The following is a 10,717-nucleotide window of genomic DNA, read 5'->3' as shown; positions in this document are numbered from 1 at the left end:
ATCAGATAATTAACTCAGATTAATTACTAATCCAGGTTGACTAGGTTGACCTGATTGAAGCAGTTGGAAAGTCCTGGTGAGTGAAGCCAGGTGAAAACCCTAGTGAGTGAAGCTAGGTGCAAGTCCTGGTGAGTGAAGCCAGGTGAAAACCCTAGTGAGTGAAGCTAGGTGCAAGTCCTGGTGAGTGAAGCCGGGCAAGGAAAAATCCAGATGGATCAAGGGTGATCGGACATCTGGTGTTGAAAAGTCCAAGAAGGAAACTTGGCATGCGGAGTCAGAGAGGGTTCGGTAGCTCGTTCTCTAGGACCAGATAAAGTCGGAAAGGGCTAGGGAGCTCATTTTTCCGGACTAGGTCAGAGAGGGCTCGACCCGGACTGAGTCGAGAAGCTGGATCGGTCGGCAGACCGATCCAGTGAAACCTTGACACCTGATCGGTCTGCCGACCGATCAGGAATTGATCAGTGGCTACTGAACGTTTACTGATCGGTCTGCAGACCGATCAGAGATCGACTGATCGATTTGGAGACCGATCAGGAGGCTGTAAGCGTTTGGGAAGAACGCTATCTGATCGGTCTCGGGACCGATCAGATTAATGCCTGATCGGTCCGCAGACCGATCAGAAGCTGCGCGTATTTGGAAACAGCGCCATCTGATCGGTCTGGGGACCGATCAGATTAGTGCCTGATCGGTCCGCAGACCGATCAGCGATGATCCAGAAAGCGTGGATCGGTCTGCAGACCGATCCACGGTATTGTTTATTTTGCATGTACTTTTTCTGATTGCCGTATTTGTCTTCACCATCTGTTTTTAACCATCTGTTGTGAGTCTTTTGAGCTTGCAGGTTGCAGGTCACATTCTCATGGTTGAATTCAAATTGAGCTTCATTAAGAGAAGAAGACAAGTGCTCTTTACACTGTGATTTGCTGCAACAGATGCATTTGAGGCATCAACGTTCACTGGGTTTCTGATTGCGATTGGGCTGCGATCTGCTTGACTCCTGGGGATTGGTTCGAGCTCAGAAGACGCCAGTGATGACTGTGATATCATTGGTGTGAGTTCAGAGAACCAGGTAAGGAGGAAGAGGGATTGGCTGCAGCGCTGAGCTGTGACAGCAGAGATCAGATTTGAGAAGCAGTAAAAACAGCGAGAGGGGAACAAGAACAATACAACGAAGAAAGCTTGAAAAAAAAAATCTGTGCTGTTGTGCGAAGTTCTTGAGCTCTCGGGTGAACTGCGATCTCTGTTTTCTGCTACTGATACTCGCGTGGTTGTAAGCATTTCTATTCTCCTTTGCCACCGAGTTTCTGTAAGTCTCGTGCTTTAAGTTAAATCTTCCTTGAGACTCTGTTGAGAGGTTGCTCCACCGAGAAGGAGACATCTTTAGCCGGAAGTTATCCGGGGTGCGATCTACCGAAGATCAAGGAGTCGTCCACCTTACGGACACGCCGAGGAGTAGGGGCAAGTTATCCCCGAACCTCGAATATCTTTGTGTCTGCTGTGTATGTGTTTTTCTTCCTTCGTTTTAGTTTTTCACTTCCGCTGTGCTAACTAGTTTTTGTGTAGAAATCTCTGTCTAAGTTTTTTTTAGAGGCTATTCACCCCCCCTCTAGCCATCTAAGATCCCAACAGTAGGAAGTGGAAAGCACAAAAGAGCATCAGGTGAACAGTGTTCAAGGCGCCTTCCATGGAGATTGAAGGCGCCTTCGGTGAACAGTGTTCAAGGCTCCTTCCATGGAGCTTAAAGGCACATTTGGAGAGATAAAATTCGTAGAACACGGATGTTATCAACAACCGAAGTTGTGGGGATAGGAATCAAGCTGGAGGCACCTTCCATGGAGGTTGAAGGCGCCTTCAACAACCTATTTAAGGCAGGTTTGAGTAGAGCCTTTACAACACTTGATCTTTGCATTTTTTTCTATTGCGCGCTGCTCAAAAGATGATCCGACGAATCTATAATGCAACTCCGACAACCGAAAGCCCAAAATTCCTTGTTTTTAGTTGTCGGTATACTTTCAATTGTACTTTAATTATTGTACTTATAATTTCTGGATTGATTACTGGATTGTCCATCGAAAACACTCTCACGTGCGGACCTTGGAGTAGGAGTAGCCACAGGCTCTGAACCAAGTAAAAGAAAAATGTTAGCGCTTGTGTTATTTTGCTTCTGCTCTATTTCTATCTTCCGCTTCGTTACTCTGTGCTTTCTGAAAAGTGTAAAAAAGCCACGAACACTATTTACCCTTCTCTAGCACAACGATCCTTCAGAAATTACTATCAAGACGGGAGTTGTGAGTGGTCTCCTTCCTGCCCATTGACGAAAGTAGCTTCACCCAGATCGACGAGTGGGGCGGTGCCAGACCCACCTGCTCTGCCGAGGGTGTGGCAGACTCATTAGCGTCACCTACAGAAGCAAGGGCTACTCCGCTTTCGCCTCGTCCGATCCAGTGTCGTCGGAGAGAAACAACCAAGCGAGTGGGATAGTGTCGAATTGGCAACGACGGGCAGCAGCAGTGTGCAACGAGCGGTGGGCGGCACCATGTTCCTTCACGGGTGTAGGTTCCCGTTGAAGCTTCATTCGCTCGCACTAGCGGCGCGTAGAGGCGGGCGGTGCCAGAGGTGACAATAGACGTCGGTAGCCACTTGTCACCACTATTTGCACAGAATAGTAATAACGTCGGGTAGTAGGCAGTGACAACGGAAGCAGAGGAAGAAGGAAGACGATGATTTCCTTTTAAAACTATGATATTTTTATTAAAACTTTATTAAATTAAATCAATCATCTTCTGGATATAGTTGGAATAAATTAAATTTACTTAATCTAAATCCAATAAAATTATCTAAAAAAATTCTAAATTAATAAAAAAATTAAAATATTATCTGATTTTATTTATTTACAAAAATTAAAATAAATACCATCGCACATTGTCCATTTGGGCGACTGATAAAATTTTTTTATTTAAATTGAGAGTGTGGATACAATATCATCATGCTTTTAGATTGAACCAAAAATAATACCATAAAATGTTACATCAAATTATATACTAAAATCTCTAAAAAAATAAAATTTTATTTAATCATCTAAATTAAACCAAACAAGGTGATTTCATTTGTTATGAGAAGATCTCTTGGTTGAAAAAAATATACACTAGGGGATGGGGGATGGTCTATTTTTAATTATGACTGAATTATAATTACGATCCGATTATAATTAGTTATGATTTTTTCATGGGTTTACTGTCCTCATTAGATTATAGTTTGGATCGGAGCGGACGGCCGGAGACCACGCTCAGTACTTGACAACCTGGACACTTATCCATTTCCGACAGTCTTCAACTGTCCGTTCTGATCCAAATTATAACCTCATGGAGACGATGAATCTAACAAAAAAATCATAATTAATTACGATAAAATTATAATTATGATCCAACTATAATTAAAAATATATCATCTCCTAATCCATTATTTTTAACCAAGAAGATCTGATCTCATGCCCAAACACGTCCTTAAAAACGACCACCAAGCCGCTTCTATTACCACGAATTGAATTGGATCGTCGATGCCTAATTTCAAAAATTATTTTTAATCTGATCCATCCACGAGATTAACGGAGGGTTCAGATCACTCCTTTACGAATCCTCGCATAAAAGAAGGCCAAAGCTAAAAGCCATGCCGTCATTCGAAGAATTACACGCCGGCCGTTTCCACCTCCATCGAACATCCGCATAAAAAATGTTCCCTTGGCCTAAACCCCCAAACCTCCCGTCGGCGCTGACGCCGCCGTCGTCGTCGCGGTCGTCCTCGTCAATTCCCGGCGAACCGAATCCCTTCTTCTTCACCATCCAATCCCATCTCAACTCCCTCTTCTCTGACTCGTCTCCCCTCAGAATCCGCCTCCACTCCGCCGTCCAAACCCTCGCCGACCGAGCGCGGCAGTCCCTTCTCCACGGCCTCACCTCTCCTTCGCCCTCATCGCCTGGCCCCTGGGCCAGTATTTCTCTCCCTGAAGACGCTCCCGCCCGAGACAAAACCCAGTCGATGGACGCCATCCAGGAGCGGCTCGCCGGGGTGCCCGTCTACGCACTCAGCAACGCCGAGGAGGACTTCGTTCTCGTGTCCGGCGTGCGCAGCGGCAAAAATTTGGGACTCTTCTGCTTCAAGGAGGAGGACGCCGAGGCGCTGCTGGAGCAAATGAGATCCATGAATGTGGACATGCGGCAGGGAGCGAAGGTTGTCCCTGTGGCCCTCAATAAGGTGAGACGATTCTGGAATTTTTCATTTCTAGTCGTGTAGATTCTTTTATCTCGATTCTTTTGTTTTCACTGAAGAAAACATTTCCCCTCGTTTTCTTTGAGGCTGATACTTCTCCTTAATTTTATTTGTGCTCTGGAATTTCGTGTTGCTGTTTGCTTCAGGTGTATTGAAGTTCATCACTTCATTTTTTTTGTTTGGATGTTTGCCTGATTCGACAAGCTCGCAGGTTTTTCAGCTTAAGGTCGATGGAGTTGCCTTGAGGTTTCTACCTGATTCATCACAAATTGCAAACGCAATTAAGGTATGAACTTGCTCATCGTCGAAAAATAGTTCTTAGCTCGTTGGGAAGCAATGTAACCGGCCCTAGATTGTTTGGGAGAGTGTTATTGTTTCTCCTGTTTGTAATAATCAGGCAAGGGAACACAATTACTAGTAGTTGGCCGTTTTGTTTCCTACAAAATTATAGACATATTGGATATTTAATTTTGATCCTATATTTGTTAATTGTTTACTGGTTAAACTATTCAATTATTGCTATGATTGGAAGCCTGCTAGAACTCCATGACTAGGTGGTGGTTGTTCTGAAAGAATGTTTTTTAGTCCTCTGGATCATAGGTGCTAACAATATTATGTTCTTTGGTGGCAAAGCTCAGTGTGCAACAGTTGAGAACTAACCTATTAGGAATATGTGTTTATATGTGCGGCGAAGTTCTTTAAACGCAAGATCCATGATTTAACATTTAACTGTGGGTAGCTAGAGATTTTACAGTCTCTCTCTCCATAGTTGTGAAAAGTGCGCGCCTAGCCAGGTGTAGCTAGGCACGCCATTTGTGCTTGGTAGTGACCCAGGTGCAATACTTGAAAGAAGAGCGCTTAAGCGCGCGCCTTTCAAGAGGTAAGGCGCGCTTAAGGTGTGATTTTCCTTGCCTTATTGAAGTGTTTTTTTTTTTAAAACCCAACACATACCTTTAATTACTCTTTAAATTAATTAGGTTGCATGCATGAGGTAGATTTTTCTAGCATGACTTTTCCTCTCCCATGAAAAATAAACATCAACCTTTAATTAGGTTGCGTACATACTACACATTTTTCTTGCACTAGTCTTTCTCTCCCCTAGAAAATGAACATCAACCTCCCTTGCAAACTTATTTCTCTTTGCATGACTCTTCAATATTTGAAGTTTGTTTTTTTGTAATTTGAAGTTTAATTTTGATTATGAAAATGAATTATTTCAATATTTGAGTGTCAGTGAATTTTATATTTACATTAATGTTTAATAGTCTATGGATTATAATTTTGTTAATGAAATATGCTGGCCGAAATTTCCTATATATATTTGAATTGTATAAATTTATACCCAAAGCGTCTTACTTTGGTAAGGTGTGCGCCTCACCTTGTGCCTAGCGACTCAAGCCCCGTAGCACATATGCGCTTTTGAGCATCTCACGCCTTAAATAACTATGCTCTCATCCTTCACAAACATAGTTGGTGATCCTTGTTCCCTCTTTTGCATAAGCAATAATCTTCTCCCTCTCTTTGTCATGTCCCTCCCCATTTGCACTCATCGCGGACATAGACACTAACAAGTTTAGCATTCACTTTCTTCCTTACCCAACAACAACTCTGGCATTCTCTCTCTTCACTTTCCTTTTATGTCCTCTCCACAAACCCAATCCAGCTCTTCCTTGGTAAAGTGATTCCCCAATGTCTCTATTTTATTCTCCTCCACTGATAGGGAAATGGACAAAACTCTATTATCTCAAAGATGTGATCCTTTGGGGCCAAGTCCATCAAACACATCTTGTGTAAAAAGATTTGGTTAAGCTGCAAATTAGCAAGACTTTAAGGTTTCAAAAGACGCATTCAAGCAATGTATAGTCAAACCCACTGCATCACACATATGCAGTATGCAAATGCATACAAGGTCTATATAAAATTTTAAAATATTTATATTGATACGTAAAGAATTTATTATTTGCAAAACAACTCTTTAAGTTGACACTTATAAGTTACAAACTATTAACTAGATATATTAGGTTTTCAAGCCAATTTGCTTAGTTTAAGTTATTTTTAATGAACTAAGGTTGTTTCATTGCATACGTAGATTACATGTGTTGTATATGGTCCCTGCCAAAATCCACTTTAGCTTCTAAATGACCTTTTCTCCATTTCTCTACCATCTTCTGTTTTAGAATTTTATCAAACAGTTTATCGTTATTTAATGATGCTATCTTAAACTCTTCCGAACTTCCAAAGGAATATCTAGTAATCTGGGGCTAAACTATTAACTATGTATGAATTTCAACAAATTGTATGTCAGTCTACAATTTTTTTTAGCTACTATTATATTTTTTGTTCCGTTGACAAAATAAAGCTTTCTGGCTTTAATATTCTGGAAAGTAGCAAAATCTACAATGTCTGGGGATATGAATTTGCGTATATTTTTGTTTTATATATGATTGAAGATTGTTTCTTTTTCATTAGTCATGATCAATAGAATTTATATTTTAGGTGAAGGAGTATGAAGGGCATCCTGTATATGATTTTCCTGGTGTTCCTATCTTCCAGGTTTAAATTTTAATGCTTTCAACTAATGCCTTTTATGCTATCGTTATCAATGTGATATGGTAGATTTATGTATTATCTGGTGTTCCTAGCTTCCAGGTATAAATTTTAATGCTCTCAACTGATGCCTTTTATGCTATCGTTATCAATGTGATATGGTAGATTTATGTATTATCTGGTGTTCCTATCTTTTTGCTGAGCCTTGATGATATTGACAACTTCATACCATGTTCAGACAATATGGAAGTCGTGGAAAGATTTATGTCATTTCACACATCTTGTCATGACACAATAATAATGCTTTCCAAATTTAGTTTTGCAATCAATTCCCTTTTTTTGTAATTTAGTCTTTGAGAATAAATGCAGATCTGCAGTTAAATTTGTGTAAATTAATTTTAATTTGCCTATTACTATTATCAGCCTCAAAACAACAACTTTGCATCCTCAATTACATGCCAGTTTATTCGGCCATACTATTTGCATCTTCAATGTTTTTGTGTAATGTACTTGTTATGATGCTTTTATCATTAAATCACAGGCTTATTTAGTATAATTGGAAATAAGGCCTGTTTAAATTGTTTTGATTCCATTTCCATATTTTCCTTTAGATGGCATGCTGCACTTTGATGTTATATATTAACTAGCTCATTTTCAAAGTTACTTTAATTGAATCCTTGGGTCTCCACATGCAAAATTATTCTTAGTTTTTTTCTCCTCTAAAATCTTTTTCATACATTATTCATTAGTTTAGTTGCATTTAGGCAATACTAATATTTACATTTAGGTGCTTGACACTATCTCAAGCTAATGATATTTGAAAAAAAAAACCTAGCTTGTTACATGTATACTGGATTCTAGATCCTAGGACCTCTTAAGAATTTATTAGAAAATTAACTGATTGACACGTATGATGTCATAATTTGATTGCATTGCTCCTTTTTGATGAAATGACATTCAGTCTTTGTGTGGTTTGTCATTTCTCCAAATACTAGATTAGAACTATACGCATCACGCTTTGGATATCACAGTGCAGTTTTCTAGGCCTTAAGAGTATGTCTCAACTTGTTCCTCATTTGTTTAAACTAGATAAACTCGTGTGTAGAGACTACCAAATCGAAGGAGAGAAGATGAGAATTTACCAAAGCATACTCTATGGGATTGCTTTAGACTCTTATAGACGTTGCATACTAGATCACTCTCCTTTTGAGCAACTAATCATCAGCTTGCTCTATGTATACTTCTTCCATGTGATTGTGACTAGCTGTGGAGAAAGGTATTCATAATATCTAACTGGTGAAGGGCTTATTGAAATATGAATGCTAAGGCGGAACAAACAGATTGAAGCGATCTTAGCCTTATAGGAAAAAGTATCTCAGCAAACCATTCCATAGACCTGAGTGCATTTTTTTAGCTAGTAATTAAGCCCTCAACTAATCTATATGCCAATAATACCCATTTTAACCTACAATGCATTTGACCTTAATGTCTCTACTCGGAAGTGATTTAGTATTGAGAAGAGAGTGTGAATCCACAGAAAAAAATAAAGGTAAAATAGCTTGGTGATAAAAAAAAAAAATTAGAATGAGAGGTGGAACAACTATGAATATCTTTCTAGAGAACACTAACAAGTCTAATTCAAAGGTTGGCTTAGAAGCAGAAGTAGAAGTAGATGTTATGTAAGCAACGAAATTTAGTGGTTGGTCCTGTCTTTAATGGTGGTGGGTAGCTTTAGTGTTGACGTTTCTATAGTGGAAGTAAATGGTATGTGGCACAATTTATGGGAATTTCACCATAAAGTCCCAACGAGAAATTTAGTGGTTTGCAAATGAAATCTAGTAGATTATAAACTCTCAACGAGAAAATAGAATTTATTATTATTAGTATTATTATTCTTGTTAGTATTACGTATATTGTTTTAAGTACAGTTTATGGGAATTTCACCATTCCTCTTAGTGTCTTCAACTTCAAAACCCAAAAAGCTTCTGAAATTTTGCTTGTTTTCAATCAAATGAAGCATTTTTTTTTCCTTTTAATAATATTTTTGTATAATGGCCTATATTTTGTCGTTTTAGTCGAGGAGCTTGGTCTTGAAGAGTCAAGACAAGAAATATCGTCCAGCTTTCTTCAGAAAGGTGATCGGTTGTCACTCAATAATTTTCTCTGTTTGTTATAATTGTAGTCACTGTAAATTATTTAATCAACATACTGTTGTTAAGGAGGACCTAGACGACTCATTACGCAGAGCATCTCGACAGCAAAGGCGGTTAAATCCTGCTTTAAGGAAGGGAGACATTGAGGTACTCCTTACAACTTTGAGAATAGTTTCGAATTAAAAGCCAACTTCTCAATCTTCCTATTTTCTTCTTCTGTGGATCGACCTTTCTGTGTGTTGACTTGAAGGTTTCAGTTCTAGAGGACATAATTGCTGCTATGAAGGTGAGTTTTCAGGTGGCATATTTCACAAAGCACTGTTGCTACCGACAAAATCTCAGTACTCGCTATAACGTGTGCAGGAAAACTCATCGAAGTGGGATGACATAGTGTTCATTCCTCCCGGCTTCAACGTAGCTGTTGATCCTAATGAAGAAAACAAGTAAAAACGGAGTTGTTCTCCATCTGCTTGTTAAATCGTCCAGAGATCAATTGATATTGCCTTTCGACCATCAAACAAGTGATCAATTTTCGATAGACAATATTTCAATATTGATAGGATTGTTGTGCCTTCTCTAGACAAATATCAACTATGGTTGCGCAGGTAAAGTCTATATGACCATTCACACAATTTCTATTATGGGTATCAACTAGGTGATCATCCTTTTTCTTTTTATATAATTCTATAATTGAGAGTGGTAGGTTAGATACACTTAATTTGAAGTAATTAGCCATGATTCGCCGGAGTTTCTTCATCTTCCTCGGCATTCTTGTTGATGTCGGTATGCTTATCGGTCTGAACTTTGTAGTAGTTGACATACCAGTCGACGAACTTCTTGAGGCACGCGGTGAGCTCGGTGGTCGGCCGGTAGCCGAACTCCTACTCCACCAGGCTGACATTGGCATGGGTGTATGCCACGTCGCCGTTCTGTGGTAGCGTCACTACGTTCTTGTTGGACGTGTGCGGTGACCGCACATGTCAAGAAGATGAAAGAAGGCTCATTCCTCTTCATCTTCTGCCATTACGTGCAATTAGAGCACAAATTACCAATTGCTTTTCCTATATAAACGTCCAAGGCAATCAAAAGAAGAAGATGATCAATTCATCGTCAGGTAAACAGAACAAAAAGGCAAGGGATTTGATTCGTGAATTTGCAAGGACAATTCAATTTGTAATCATTACAATAAGTACAAAGAACACAAGATCTTCATCGTGAAATCCACCAAGTGTTTACCGTTTTCAGAATTCCTTTCATGCTATAGAACTAATAATGATATCAGAGCATTATGAGCTATAAAAACATGAAACTCTTGAAAACATACCTGTTCACTATCAGAGGTATCGTCGACGAAGTTTACTTTGTCGTGTTCTACCATCATTGAGAAATCGCAATTGTTCGCTCGATGCCAAGCACTGGAAGAAAGGGCACGACAATTGTGCTGAGACGTAGTGATGCCCTTTCATCTCTGTCGTTGGGACTGTCATCGGCTAGTGACTGAGCCATAAACCGGCAACCGTGTTTGTCGTGGTAGAGATGGTCTCAGCCGCATCTAGCAATTCTGTATGCCTTAGGGGCTAACTATCGCTTCGGGTGGCTGGCAATCGCCTTTAGTGGTCGGAGAGTGTCAGAGAATGGGTTGGGAGGCCGACAATCGAGCATTGCTTTGAGGCCGGAGACCGAACTTTTGGCCAGCGATCGCGTTCGTCACAGTTGAGAAATCACAGTGTGGGTAGAGAAAAGCAATCGTG

At 39.9% G+C, this 10,717-nt stretch overlaps 1 protein-coding gene across 1 annotated transcript; it reads left to right on the top strand.

Annotated features, from left to right (window-relative positions):
* The first annotated feature begins 3,647 nt into the window (after window positions 1–3,647).
* Window positions 3,648–9,598, top strand: LOC122047536 (protein TIC 22-like, chloroplastic). Its single transcript, XM_042608893.1, has 7 exons — window positions 3,648–4,251; window positions 4,478–4,552; window positions 6,763–6,819; window positions 8,889–8,948; window positions 9,033–9,113; window positions 9,217–9,252; window positions 9,330–9,598. Exons 1-7 carry the CDS (start codon window positions 3,730–3,732, stop codon window positions 9,411–9,413), a joined length of 915 nt encoding a protein of 304 aa, XP_042464827.1. The 5' UTR covers window positions 3,648–3,729; the 3' UTR covers window positions 9,414–9,598.
* Window positions 9,599–10,717: the final 1,119 nt, after the last annotated feature.

Source organism: Zingiber officinale, chromosome 2B (genome assembly GCF_018446385.1).
Source record: "Zingiber officinale cultivar Zhangliang chromosome 2B, Zo_v1.1, whole genome shotgun sequence".
NCBI classification, from domain to species: Eukaryota; Viridiplantae; Streptophyta; class Magnoliopsida; order Zingiberales; family Zingiberaceae; genus Zingiber; species Zingiber officinale.
This window is presented reverse-complemented; position numbering and strand designations above follow the sequence as displayed.

Coding starts and splice junctions, on each gene's coding strand:
- LOC122047536 (XM_042608893.1), top strand. CDS start 3,730: ATGTTCCCTTGGCCTAAACCCCCAAACCTCCCGTCGGCGCTGACGCCG. Junction 4,252..4,477: donor TCCCTGTGGCCCTCAATAAG/GTGAGACGATTC, acceptor ACAAGCTCGCAG/GTTTTTCAGCTTAAGGTCGA. Junction 4,553..6,762: donor AAATTGCAAACGCAATTAAG/GTATGAACTTGC, acceptor TTTATATTTTAG/GTGAAGGAGTATGAAGGGCA.